This window comes from Bos grunniens, chromosome 12, assembly GCF_055505025.1.
Source record: "Bos grunniens cultivar Pamir isolate PY7600 chromosome 12, Bosgru_T2T1.0, whole genome shotgun sequence".
In the NCBI taxonomy this organism is placed as follows: domain Eukaryota; kingdom Metazoa; phylum Chordata; class Mammalia; order Artiodactyla; family Bovidae; genus Bos; species Bos grunniens.
Window position 1 is genome coordinate 73,032,654 of NC_141176.1, and position 14,151 is coordinate 73,046,804.

General features: G+C 45.9%; 1 protein-coding gene across 1 annotated transcript in view; it reads left to right on the plus strand.

Annotated features, from left to right (window-relative positions):
- LOC147361892 (ATP-binding cassette sub-family C member 4-like) overlaps positions 1–14,151 on the plus strand; it is a 111,719-nt gene that overhangs the window by 51,962 nt on the left and 45,606 nt on the right. The window contains exons 12-15 of the mRNA XM_086330217.1: positions 1,823–1,917; positions 2,140–2,226; positions 8,884–8,980; positions 12,846–13,043. Coding sequence (XP_086186343.1) covers positions 1,823–1,917; positions 2,140–2,226; positions 8,884–8,980; positions 12,846–13,043 — 477 coding nt within the window. The remainder of the gene's footprint in view (positions 1–1,822; positions 1,918–2,139; positions 2,227–8,883; positions 8,981–12,845; positions 13,044–14,151) is intronic.

A 14,151-nucleotide genomic window follows, 5' to 3' on the forward strand; every position in this document is an offset into this window, starting at 1 on the left:
TTTGTCTATTTACTTCTTAAATAATATTCAAATATAACTTTTGATTGATTCCCAGATCCTCAAGTTACAGCTTTATTTCCTTCTTAGCTTTGAGTTTTCCTGCTTTCACAGACAAGTATCTACTTAGTCCAGCTGATCTGCTGGGTGTCCCTCAAGCACACTGTTTCTTTCCTTTCGGTTTTCCTGCCCAGCCTGCTCTTTCTGCTCCCATTTCTTGTACAGACCTTGTCTGTCACTCACTTTAAGTATCACTGTGAAGACTTGGGTCAGGTGTTATCCCTTCTCTGAAAGTGGGAAGCTGAGGCAGAGATCAGCAAAATGTCTTTTTAAGAGACACTCATTCCTTGATAAAAAGAAGTCCTGTGCCTTTGCCAGCCTCACACCTGTGTGTCTAGCACAGACCTTCACACTTGCATGCCAGCTGCAATGTGACACCACCGAGAGGTCATCTCAGCTTGTCCACAAGCGAAGTCCCCTAAACCTGTACCCACCATCTTCTCCAGCTCAGTAAATGGAGACCCTGTTCTTCCTCTTCCTTACGCCCCAAATACCATGGTCTCCTCTTCTCTTACAACCCACATCTATCCTGTCAGCAGATCTTTTGGACTCCGCCTTCAACATGTGCTTGGAGTGTGACCCCATCTCTCCATTACCACTGCTCTCACTCTGGTCCTGACCACTGTCGTCTCTCACCTCGATTATTCCAGTAACGTCCTCACTTGTATCTACCCTCACCCTTCCCCACTTACTGTCTTTTTCTGTAAAGCACAGGAGCAATTCCTTAAAACCTCAAATAGGTCCACCCTCCCCCTCCTCTTCTTACTGGAGTGACCCCAGGCTCCTCTTGCTCTGTCTCTGCCCTCACGGCCCTCATTCTTACTCTGCTCTGCTCTCCTGCCTCCTTGTCCTGAACACCTTGGGCATCTCCTCAGTGGCCCCTGCACTGGCCCATCCCTCTGTGTGGAGCAGCCTCTCCAGGTCTGCCTGATCCCTGCCCCTTCCCCCAGATCTGCTTACCGGGCTCTGAGCAGAGCCCTCACACCCCAGTGTGGACTCACTTCCCTCCTTCACTCTCTGTCCCCCTGAGCCGGCTTCCTTTTCCTTCCTGTCCTCAGTACTTGTGCTCAGGTTATTTTCCATATCGTCCATCTTCCATCATGGAAAGAAACTCTAGGAGGTTTGTTTCTTCACAACTGAGTTCACTGTGCCCAGAGCAATGCCTGTCATACAGTAGGTCCTAAGTAAATACCGTTAAAATAGTCAAATGCGTACATGCTTTCCCAAACTACAGAATGAAAACAAATAAACACTGAGATTTTTTTTTCTTTTAATTTTCTTTTTTTTTTTTTTATTTATTTTTTTTTTTAAATTTAATAATTTCAGATATACACATGCTCCCCATCCTGAACCCTCCGCCCTCCCCCCTCCCCATACCATCCCCCTGGGCCTTCCCAGCGCACCAGCCCCAGTTTAGTTACTCTGACTTATTCCCACTGCTGTCACTTCCCAGGTCACTTGGTGGTAAAGAATCCACCTGCCAGTGCAGGAGACGCAGGAGACACTGATTCAATCCCTGGGTCAGGAAGATCTCCTGGAGGAGGAAACAGCAAACCACTCCAGTGCTGTTGCCTGGAGAATCCCATGGACAGAGGAGCCTGACAAGTCCTAGTCCACGGGGTTACAAAGAGTTGAATACGACTTAGCAGCTGAGCATATATGCATGTTAATCAAATACTTGTATGAGGAACTAATGCTAAAACTGTAAGATGGTAGTAGAACACAATTTATATCTTTTTATTTTTCCCCTTTCCTATCTGTATAGGATTTACAGCTTTTGGAGGAAGGAGATCTAACTGAGATAGGAGACAGAGGAACCCCGCTGAGTGAAGGCCAGAAAGCCCGGGTCAGCCTCGCCAGGTAAATGGGGTTTCAATTGCCGTCCTGCCCCTCCTCCTTTGCGGCTCCTATTGGACGTGAGCACGCAGACCCTGCTCACCGGTGGGCTGGTGTGAAACAGGGTCTTGGCCCTTTCCCTGGGTTTGTAGAAGAAACATGAAGTTGTTGGACAACATCATGATTCAGAGATGAGACCCAGGGAGTGTGAAGTGTCGTCTCCTGACGTCTCTCTGTGTTTTCTAGAGCCGTGTATCAGGACGCAGACATCTACCTCCTGGACGATCCACTCAGCGCAGTGGATGCAGGAGTCAGCAGGCACTTGTTTGAACAGTGAGTTTGTTCCTGTTTTCTATTGTTTCTTCTTTCCAAGTGCCCTTCAGAAATGATGGAAGAGAGCTCAGAAAGGTCTTTATGCTCCAGGAGACTCAGCTCCCTCTGCCCTGGTGTCCCTCCCTCACCTCCCTTCCCTCCACAGAAGATCCATCGTAGAGAAATCTTGCCTCATGAAGAGGTCAGGACAGGAAAATACAGCAGGTGCTTCCAGTGTGTGGGGGCAGTGGGGTCCGTGCTTTAGAGAGTCAGGGATAGATGGCAGCTTCCCTCCTGCTACTTGCGGTTGATTGCCAGACACTCCAGGTGGATCCAGATGCCAGGAATAAGAAAGACGATATGGGGTTTTAAAATCAGAGAGAGACTCTATGACTCGGTACTTGGCTGCTAGTTTTTTCCCTCCATTATTTGCTTAAGGCACGTTAGAAGTGAAGTTTTCAGTACTGACATAGGGCTTCCATGGAAAGACCCTGTTGGTTTATGCTTGTTGTTCTATCACTTTGGAAATAAAGTCTTTATTAAGTCTAGACTTAATAAAGTCTAGAATTTGAGAATCATGTATTCCACATCTGAGTATGATTTGGATCATTGCATGTTATTTCATGGATGCTTATTAGAATTAATACTTAGACCTACAATGTAGTGTCACCTATAATCTGGCTTAAGTCTTGACTCTCATTCCTGTTTCTAAAATGTTGAACTTGTCAGTGGCTCCTGGTTGGCTATACAATGACTAAAGTAGAACAACTCTGATTCTTTTCTATGTATAATGTGCCCTAATACACACTGACTGAGGCCTCTTATGGAGTCTAGATTGGCCTTTTTGAAAGCCTTGCAAACTTGTTTTTCTTCTAAAACAGCCTTCACATCTCCCCCATGGTCAAGTCACTTGCTGTTGTTCACTTTGTTAAAGCCAATGAGCCTTCCAGCTGCATTTATAAACACCCTCCTGTGTGCACTAAGATCAAATGCCCTTACGGATGTTATTTCATAAACCTCTTAGTTTACAAGAAGGACAGTGAGCCAGGAAATGGGAAGGACCCACACTGGGCAGAATAAGGGAGACTGGGACGCCCAGCTCTCATTCCTGCTTCTGAAGAACCTGTATCTATGTGGAGCTTGTTAAGACAGATGCCTGGAAAAAGCTCAGCCTAGTCAGGGTTTAGAGGGTTTTGATACAGGATATTAAGTGCAGAATGTAAAGTGGAAGTGTCAGCTGGAGGCTTTCACTGAAGTTGGAAAGGTCCCTGTGCCTGGAGCTGGGCAGGAAGTGTCATGGGGGCCTGAAGGTGGGGCAGGTATGTGGAGGCTGAGAGGAGGACCCAGTCCTTTGCTGAAGGAAGAGGAGAAGAAGCTCAGGTGTGGAGGGAGGAGGAAGCAGGGCTGTGAGGGGAATAGCAGGCACATCTTCACCTGGAAGAGGCGGGGTGTGCAGCACAGAGGAGCTGTTTGGGAATTCTCTCTGTCAGGTCCTGTGTTTCTAGGACTGTGCCTGTCCAGGCTGCTCTCATAGGACACCAGAGCTGGGTGGCTTAGAAATAACAGAAGTTTATCTCTCAAGGTTCTGGAGGCTGGAAAAGTCCTAGTCAGAGTGCTGAAAGATTCAGTCTGGTGAGGGTCCGATTCCTGCGGCCTCATGTGGTGGCAGAGGTGAGAGCCATGTGGGTCCCTTTTATAAGGACACTAATCCCTTGCATGGAGGCTCCACCCTCATGATCTGGTCCCTCCCCATGGCCTCACCTCCTAATACCAACACAGTGGGGATTAGGTCTCAATGTATGACTTCTGAGGAGGAAAACATTCAGTCTATAGCAAGTTGTCACAGATGGGGGTGCTCAAAGAATAGAAATTAAATTTCTCACGGTTCTTGAGGCTACAGGTTCAAGGTATGGGTGGTTTGGTTTCTCCTGAGACCTGTCTCCTTGGCTTCTGATCACATCCCCTCACTGTGTCCTCGCACGGTCGGGGTTTTGTCTACTTGCAGTGAGCAGGGGCTACTCTCTAGTTGTGGTGCATGGACTTCTCATGGTGATGGCTTCTCTCGTTGCAGAGCCCAGCTCTATGGTATGTGGGCGAGTAGTTGAGGTTCCTGGGCTCCAGAGCACAGGGCTCAGTGGTTATGGTGCATGGGCTGAGGTGTTTTGTGCTTGTGGGATCTTCCTGGGCCCGGGAAGAATCCCATGTCTCCTGCACTGGCAGGTGGATTCTTTGCCACTGAACCACCATCGAAGCCCCCTTTTGTATATTTTTGCTTATATGTTTATTGCCTTAGAAGACTGACCAAAGAAAACATAGGTATAATTTATGTCAGAGAATGTTTTGCCTGTGATCTCTACTGGGAGTTTTATGGTGTCATGTCTTATGGTTAAGTGTTTAAGCCATTTTGAGTTTATTTTTGTGCATGGTGAAGGGGTGTGTTCTAACTTTATTGATTTCATGCTTGTGTCTCTGTCCTTGTGTCTTAGTCTCTTCATCTAAGCACACCAGTCAGATTAGATTAGGCCCAGTATAATTAAGGTTAATGATTACCTCTTTAAAGTTCATGACACCAAATTCTAAGGTACTGATGACTCAGGTGACCACATGTGAATCTGAGGGGATGTGATTGATTTACAGCAGGTCCAGAATAGCAAAACAGAGACTTCAGCAGGGTCTGCAAGTTTGAGAGGGAGGCCTGTGAGGAGCTCTGGGCTCTGGACACTAGGAGCTGGCTAGGAGCTGGGATTCCACGTCCACTAAGCAGGCTTTGTTAGACTTTGGTGGAACCTGACCTTGTATAAAACGTGCTTGGTGTTGGGGTGATAAAAGATTTGTGGAGATGGATGGTGGTGATGGTTGCACAGCAATGTGAATGTACTTAATGCCACTGAGCTGTAAGCCTAAAATAGCAAAAATGGTAAATTTCATGTTAGGTATATTGTAACACACATACAAACCTGAATAGTAGCACAGAATCCTTGAGAACAAGAGGGAACAGGGCAGATCACACATGGCATGGTCCCCAGCTGTCTGATCTGACCTCCCCTTTCCCAGCCTCTCCTCTTCATGACTTGATGAATTTTCCCTTAGAGAAGTACCTGTGTCTTATCATCAGTTCAGTGACAGGAGCTTGTGCTGTGACAGGGATTCCCCACCCCCGCCCTCCTGGCATCCTGAGTAGCTCAGCCTCCTTGTTCCCAGCGCCCCATCCTGAGCTCACAAATGTGTGTCACCCCGTCTTGTGAGCATCTGCACAAGTTCTCCATCACGGCAGGAACAGATTCTCCTGGTCATTGCATCTGTGTCACAGGGAGGGGAGAGCAAGGCATTTTGGTGCCAAGTACAGGGTGCTGATTGCAGAAGTTCTCCTGAGTTCTTTTTCAAACACTGGAGATATTTATAAAATCTTTTCAAATATTTTGAGTATACCGCTTTGGATATATACTTGATAGAAGCAAGCTTAAGACTGTTGTTTGTAATCAGAACCACATTCTCTAGGGAAAGTTAAAGCAGAGAGCGTGAAAGAAATTTAGGAAACCACTCAGCAGCAACTGGAGAGTGTTCTCAAGTCAGAGAATCAGATGGAACAATATGCTGTGAGGTATGGTGGTCGTGTGGAAGCTTAGTCAAAAGGAGGGTTTTGTATTACAAATGAATGACTCACACTTTGCTTGCTGTTAACAGTTTTCTTCAGTCATGAATTTATATTCAAGGTCATTGAGGTTCATGACTTTTACAGCTTTATGCTGTGAACACAGTGGATTCTATCAGCTACAGAAGGTGAAGGCCTTATGTGAATTGATGCAGTCTCACCTGTGTCCAGCCATGGCTCCCATCCTGGTTCAGCCCCACATCACTAGACCCCTGCCTCCTGCATCATCAGACCTTGGGGTCTGTCCTGATCAGACTCCCACACTGCTGTCTACACAGCTCACCCTCCTGTCTACACAGCTCACCCACTTGCTCCAGCCCTTCACGGACACACCTCCTCCCACCTCACCTCCACCCACCACCACATTCACAAAGCAGCTCCAGGTCCTCAAACAAACAGGCTTCCTTGCTGTCTGCTCCCATCAGCCTTTCCAGTTCATCTGCACAGCCACTCGGTGTCCAGCTGTGCTGGCTCTGTGGGGGTCCTTTCTCACTCCTGTCTGTCTGTACATACTGGTCCCCTCTGTCCCAGAGCCAGGGAGCAGTGCCCCAGGACACAGAAGGAAGGTGGAGTATGGGACCTGCCATTCCCTCCTGCTCCTCCAGGGGGCGCGGTGCCCTCTGTCTTCCCCCAGCCCTCAGTGGGTGCACTTGACCATTTATGAGTCCCCCTGCCACCCATTGTAGCTCAGTTGGGAAAGAATCTGCCTGCAGTGCAGGAGACCCGGGTTCAACTCCTGGGTCAGGAAGATCCCCTGGAGAAGAAAATGGCAACCCACTCCAGTATTCTTGCCTGGAAAATCTCATGGACAGAGGAGCCTGGCGGGCTACAGTCCATGGGGTTGCAAGAGTCAGACAGACACGACTTAGCCACTAAACCACCACCACCGCCTGCCACCCATAAACTATGAATGCAGGAAAGCACCTCAGCCCAGCGTGTTCTGTCCCAGGAACCCTGTACCTGCTGTGCCTTCTTCCAGGATGTTTCCCCGCTTAGTCTCAGGGCTCCTGTGTCTCCCCATCTAAGACAGCAGCTGCCCTTCTTTTTCCTTCAGAGCACAGGTCACAGCCCAATAGTGGGTTTTCTATGCTTGCTCACTGTGTCCTCTACACGGTGCAGAGTATTGTCTTCTGTCTTGACCTGTGGGTGGATCCTCAGCACTTAGGACAGTGCCTGGCTCCTCAGCAAACTTCTGCTGATTGAATGAATGGAGGTGGGGCCTCTGTCTTTCTTGTATCGCCTCCACCACAAGATGCATCCCCTCTTAATAGAATCCTTATATAGGATTATATGTGGGATTATAGGATTAACACAGCCTTTATATAGGAATAACTGTTATACAACTGGTTGCTGACTCAGTCATTTCTATGGCATGACTTGGAAATCTTTAAAAACTTGGAAAATAGTGTATTTTTCTAGTGATATGGATAAAAGCATCATTTATGAAAAATTCAAAGGCATTAACTGATCTCTTCATTGTAATTATTTGTATTACCTCATCTGTGATGGGATGTTAGGAACAAAACATCTTAAAACTTTTGGGTTGGTTCATCTTGGACACAACACCCTGTCAGATTTGATTAACATCCACTTTAAGGGATTATTGGCAGGCAATTATGAATCAAGGAGAAAAAAATCTGTTTTAGTACTAAATTTGAAAAGCTGTTAGTCAAGAAACTTAGGTATGAATGCTGAGCTAACACATGTCAAAATGTAAAAATGAATCCTTTTGGACTTAGCGAACGTATGGTATATGTGTTTACATTCCAGGGTCTTGTTTTTGATCACAGACTCAGTGTCCAGAGTGTCTCTTTAAGAGTTTTCTGACCCGAGTCCAAAGCACATGACTGCTCATGTTTAGGGAGAAGAGGAAAAGAAAGCTGACATTTGCTGAGTTGATTGGTGGTTTGATTTCTCAGAACATGTGGATGAGTTGTTTGATCTTGTTTTGAGATGAAGAAACTGAGGTTGAGTTGCTCATCTGATGTCAGGCTCATGAGAAGGACTGAGCTGCAGCCTGCTGCCTCCATCTGACTCACTCACAGGCTGAATTCTGGTCCAGGTTCCTGCAATTTGCTCTGCAAGGGGCTCGGGCTCCTAGAGTAACTGCCTGGAGCCCTGCCTGTGGTCACTGGGGCCCCAAACCCACTTGCTTCCCTGGAGGGGTTGTGCACTTTGTGGGATTACACTGGGGCTGAGTTCCTAGGGGTCTACATTTGAAATGTAGGAGTAGTTTTTTTGTTTGTTTGTTTTTTACTGTGAAAACAATTTAAGGTTGAATAGTGAGGGGTGTCTTGACTAAGAGAACTGGTGGGTGCTCTGAGTCGTTGGGTGATTTCCACTGTGATTTGGGCCATTTGGATTCTGTTCTTTTACTTTCGTATGTGGAAGGTGTTCACTCCAAATGAAAGACGTGATTCCTGGAGGGAACTGGGAGTTGTAGTGACTGATGGAGGCCACTCTGGCATTCATTTTCTATCTAATATTCTTTGGGAACATGTGTCTAGCAAATGCACTCTGGCAAAGATTACCAAGAATCTATTAATATTTTGTTGTGAATATTTACATCATAAATTATAAATAATCTCCTAGAAAGATGTCTAAGAATGTACACAAGTTTTAAATGACATTGATCCCTCTTCTCCCATTCCCGAATAGCAATAAAATAGTGTTTTAGTTTAGTCAAGTTTTGAGATCTCAGTATTACTCAGTTGTTTTCCTTTATGAACTGTAAATAATTGTTAAGCTGAGTTTTAGAGGAAGAAACTTAGCTGTTTTTGCCTCCTTCAGTAGACTGGTTTTAAGAACTTTTTATGGCACTAGATTCAAATTTGCTGCTGATAAATTTAAGAAACTAGTTGGATTAATTGATTTATATGTATTTAATTTTTATTATTGATTTGGTATTTAAACTAAAGATCTTTCACTGCTGTGTGGTCTTTGTCTCACTGTTTTCAAAATATAGGTTTTCAGTTTGAGGCATTCCATTAATGTGCTTTTGCTTACTGTGCCTTTTATATTTGTAGGTGTGTTTGTCAGGCCTTGAAGGATAAGATCACAATCTTAGTGACTCATCAGTTGCAGCACCTAAAAGATGCAAGTCAGATTCTGGTATTGAAAGATGTAAGTAATTTCTAGAAATCCTTGGAATTGCAAACACTCAGTTATGTTGAAGGACAGACCTCCCTGCAGGTCACTCTCTTTGAGTTCATGGTAAACGCCCTCTTCTCCCTCAGTTTTTGCCCCCTTCTTCTCAGAGCTGGTGTTCATGCCTTGGAGAATGAACCTAAAGCCCTGTAGAAATGTCGTTATCACACTCTAAGCCATATAAACCCTAAAGTGTATAAAAGTGCAACCACAGTGTTATTGAATCATCACTATTCTAATGAAATTTGTTAAGGTTAATGTTGCAGTTTTATTTAGAACTTTTTAGTTTCCTCTTCCATGACTTAAGTCAAAGTGTATCACTTAGAAATTGGAGATTCTAAGATCTGTTGGTATCCAGGTCATTGTCATACATAGTTTGCCAGAAGAGCATCTTCCATTAACACCAGAAGTGAGGTTGGGTAGCTGAGCACCCGGGTCAGAGACGTCCTCTCTGCTGGTGTCCCAGTCTCTGGTCTCCCTGCCGAGGCCTCTATGTGCCCAATATGTCTGGGAGCCTGTGCAGCAGGAGGACAAGGCCCTGCCTTCCTTGCACTCCTGTTCTGATGGGGAGGATGTGACAAAGAGGGTGATGTCCTGGCTGCCTGCCTGAGGAGCTGGTGCACCACGGGGTCTGAGTGACATGAAGGTGGGGGCCACACAGTAACCTGGGGGAGGGGGTCTGAGGCAGGGGGTCCTAAGGAAGGAGCTGACCTGGCAGGTTGGAGGAACAGCAGGAAGACCAGAGTGTCTGAGGAGAGTGAGCAGGGGGATGGGAGGAGCTGGTCTCTGAGCTGTGGGCAGAGAGCCCGGAAGTGGAATGGAAGTCTTGGATGGTCCAGAGCAGAGGGGGGATGTCATCTGATGTGGGAGTTAAGAGAGTCCCCTGATGGTCACTGGAGGGGTGACAGAAGAAGCAGTTAGGAGTCTTAGTAAAGCTGAGAACACAGAAGTGTGAGCTCAGGCTAGGGTATCAGTTTCTAGAGCTGCCGTATCACAGCACTGCAAGCTGGGTGACAGCAGGACTTTATCATCTCCCTCTTCTGGAGGCTACAGGTCCCAAATCCAGGTGCTGGCAGGGCCATGCTCTCCCTGAAGGCTCCAGGGGAGAATCCTTCCCTCCAGCCTCTGGTGTTCACCGGCCTTCCTTGGTGTTCCTTGGCTTCCAGCTGCAGCACTGTGGTCTCTGCCTCTGATGTCTTGTGGCCATCGTCCCCATGTCAGTCTGGGTCTCTTCTGTTCTCACAGCAACATCAGTCTTATTGGCTTTAGGGTCACCCTGCTCCAGTGTGACCTCATCTTAACTTGATTACATCTGTGAAGACCCTGTATCCAAATAAGGTCATCACGTCCCCAGGTGTCATGTTTGAGCACATCTTTTTGAGGAGGGGGCACCATCCAAGCCACAACTCTTAACATGGTTGGTGGTGGGGTGGAGAGTAGTGAGAAGTGTTCAGACTTAGAGGTCATTGATGCTTCACTCCTTGGCTTGTTTACCTCTGGGCCTCAGCACCTCTGTCATTAACCCCTGACTGGTCCATAGGCCCTGACTTCTGAAATGAATCTCTGCTCTAAGAAAGATTATTAAGGTACAGAACCCCTAACTCTCTAGAAGCAGTTCCATGTGTCAGCCCTTCTCCACTCCTCTAGGAATGGGGGGAGGGGCTAAGGGTTCTCAAGCTCGAGAGCAGTTGATTTCATGTGCAGAGGAGGCGATTCTAGTGTGTAAACCCCAGTGTTGACAGTGTTATGAGCACAGGATCAGTGGGCAGGAGTGTAACCTATTTCACCCGTTTCTAGATTTTTGGGGGCCCCCTTAGTGCTTCCTTTGAGGACACTACCCCAGTTTTAGTACTAATAAAACAACTATTTGTCCACTGGTGAGCATCGCTGCATGAGTTGGGGTCCATCCTCATTGTCAGGTCCCTCTCTTCACAGCAGATGGGGGATGGCTGTCCCCTCATCCCCCCGGAATTGTCAGTGCTTGACTGTTGAGTGAAATTGCTGTCTTTGTACCACCAGTCATTTAAATTTGCATATTACAGATTTGATGTGGTGAGTGGTAATTTCACTAAAGAGGTATGTGAATTTCACCTCCCAAGTGGAACATGGCATAATATATCCTGCATAATTTTCTAGTTCTGCAGTATCTGATGGTACCCAGATGCTTCCCTGTATTTCTCCCAGTGGACCCCCTCGAGGGAGAAGGGGAGAGGGGTCCCAGCGAGGGTCCTGGTCATCCCCCTCCACCTGAGCTGCCTTAACCAGAGCTGCTCTCATTTAATGAATTTTGCATCCTGAGATTTTTTTCACCAATGTTTTATTTGCTACTGAGGGAAGGAGCTGAGTCTGGTTTCAGGGGTCAGAAAATAGTAAAACATCTGCAGACATTATTTTAAATGAATTTTTCAGGGAGAGAAACTGTGCAAGGATATGTCACATGTGTTCAAAGAAATGATTTGATTGGCTGTATTTTAAGCAGTTGCCTGATTTGGGGAAGCCTAGCTGGCTGCTTGTGGTTGGTCGTTCCTAAGTTTTATCTCAGATCTGAGTGAATTGATTCTGGCTTAGGTTTTGGTTTGTGGACACAGACTGCCAAGGCTTTAGAGCCACTCCAGTCCCATGGCCTCCTTGTTTAATTACTTTATCAGGTGGAATATTGAATTTTCAGTTGGGAACTTGCTGAGTGTGTGGGGGCAGTTGTAGAGACCATGGAGATGCCTTTCATGGATTTTCTGTCCAGGGCTGGTTCCTATTATTCTGGCCGGGCACATGATAGTGTGACAATGATAGTGGTCAGTGAAGATTTAATGAGAGACTCTTACCTGTATGCAGATGTACTTGTGCCCACCTCTGGATTAAGTATAAATTTCTTTCCTATAATTGTCATATGAGGCTTCTCTCAGTTTCCATGTTGTGTAAAAAGACTGTGCTGATCCTCCCTAAGTGCCCAGGGTAGTCATGTCAATGGCCTCCATTTTTAACACATGAACACATGTTTTTTTTCATATCCCCAATCACCTAACACAGGGACAGGGTTTGGCAGAGAACACAATGCTCAGTTCTGTACTGAGTTAAGTGAACTAGATTTCTCAACAAGAATTCTAGACCAAGGCATCATTTTTCTTTCTAAAATGATAATTTAAGACCAGATAACTTCTCTTGATTAGTATTTAGGTTGGTTTAATATTATCAACTTCACTTTATTTTTTGGGACTCCAAAATCACTGCAGATGGTAAGTGCAGCCATGAAATTAAAAGACACTTACTCCTTGGAAGGAAAGTTATGACCAACCTAGATAGCATTCAAAAGCAGAGACATTACTTTACCAACAAAGGTCCCTCTAGTCAAGGCTATGGTTTTTCCAGTGGTCATGTATGGATGTGAGAGTTGGACTGTGAAGAAAGCTGAGTGCCAAAGAATTGATGCTTTTGAACTGTGGTGTTGGAGAAGACTCTTGAAAGTCCCTTGGACTGCAAAGGAGATCCAACCAGTCAATTCTAAAGGAGATCGGTCCTGGGTGTTCATTGGAAGGACTGATGCAAAAGCTGAAACTCCAATACTTTGGCCACTTCATGGGAAGAGTTGACTCATTGGAAAAGACCCTGATGCTGGGAGGGATTGGGGGCAGGAGAAGAAGGGGATGACAGAGGATGAGATGGCTGGATGGCATCACCAATTCAATGGACATGAGTTTGAGTAAACTCTGGGAGTTGGTGATGGACAGGGAGGCCTGGTGTGCTGTGATTCATGGTGTCGCAAAGAGTCGGACATGACTGAGCAACTGAAGTGAACTGAATGTTATCAAATATAAATTAATTTCTCTCAAAAATTTTATTTTAGGGGATAACGGTGGAAAGAGGAACTTACTCTGAGTTCCTGAAATCCGGGATAGATATTTTTTCCCTTTTTGAGAAGGGGAATGAGCAGTCTGAACCATCTCCAGTTCCAGGAGCTCCCAGTCTCATCTCTGAGTCTTTGGTTCAGTCTCTCAAGTCTCCCAGGCCCTCATTGAAAGATGCGGCTCCAGAGGACCAAGAAGTGAGTTTCTCATCCTGCAACACACCTGGGTCTGTCTGCTCTTGGTGGTCTCATGGACCTTCATCTGCTCTGCTCATGACATCTTCATTAGTCCCAAAGCAGACCCTAAGGTTCCCAAAGTCTTGTTCCATGGAATTGGTAGAGTTAGAAGAGCATGAGGGGAGCAAGCCTGCTTGGGGTTCCCCTTTGAGTGTAGGATGGAGAATCTTATGGAGACCAGAAGTGGGTGCACTGCTATGAATTTCTGAGTGAATGTGGCTCACACGGATTGAGGACTCTTCAGTTTACCATAGTTACATCCTACTCATGCTGGTTGCCCCCGGCTTCTTTTATGTATCCAGAGGCTTAACATGAAGACCCTGTTAGACTGAGTCCTGCTGTTGCCACATTAAATCAGCTACTTTTCCTGTATGTTGGAATGTTCTAGCATTGCATGTGACTGACAGTAGTACTTTTGCCTCGGTGTCAGATGGTTTGTGATAGGCCAGAGGTAATGTGGGCAAAGGACCTGATACACGGTAGACACTTCGGTGTTAGTTCCCATCCTCCTTTCTTACCCTTCAAGACTGAGAACCACATCTTATCGACCTTGAATCCCAGGGGCTGGGGTAGAGCCAAGGACATTCTAGCCTCCTGTGACTGCATAATGCATTCTAAGTCCTCCAGACAGAATTGCAGAAATGCACTAGATCTCCCTTAAAAATATACACAGATACTCCAAAGCCAGGAGCCTGGATGATTCTGATAAGTATTTGGATTAGTTGTTCACTTTCTAAACTCAGGAATCACTGTCTGAAATTTAGGAACCAAATAGATTCAGATCATATGCTTGCAACGTGCTATCCAAACTCCTCTTTAACGCTCTCTGTGAACTCAGTTTACTGTATTTGGCTAGAGTTTTGAGCCCCAAGTATGTTTTACATTTCTGTCATTAAATGACACAGTCATCTCGAGGGATACATTAGCTCCATATCATTTTGTGTGTTATTTTAGAGGAAGTTTCTACATTTATACATTAATTTATTTTGATTTGTGTGTGTTGAGAGTCATGTGCTATCTTAAGCAAAGCTCCCCAACAGTGAATAACCTCATGTGAATGCATTTTATT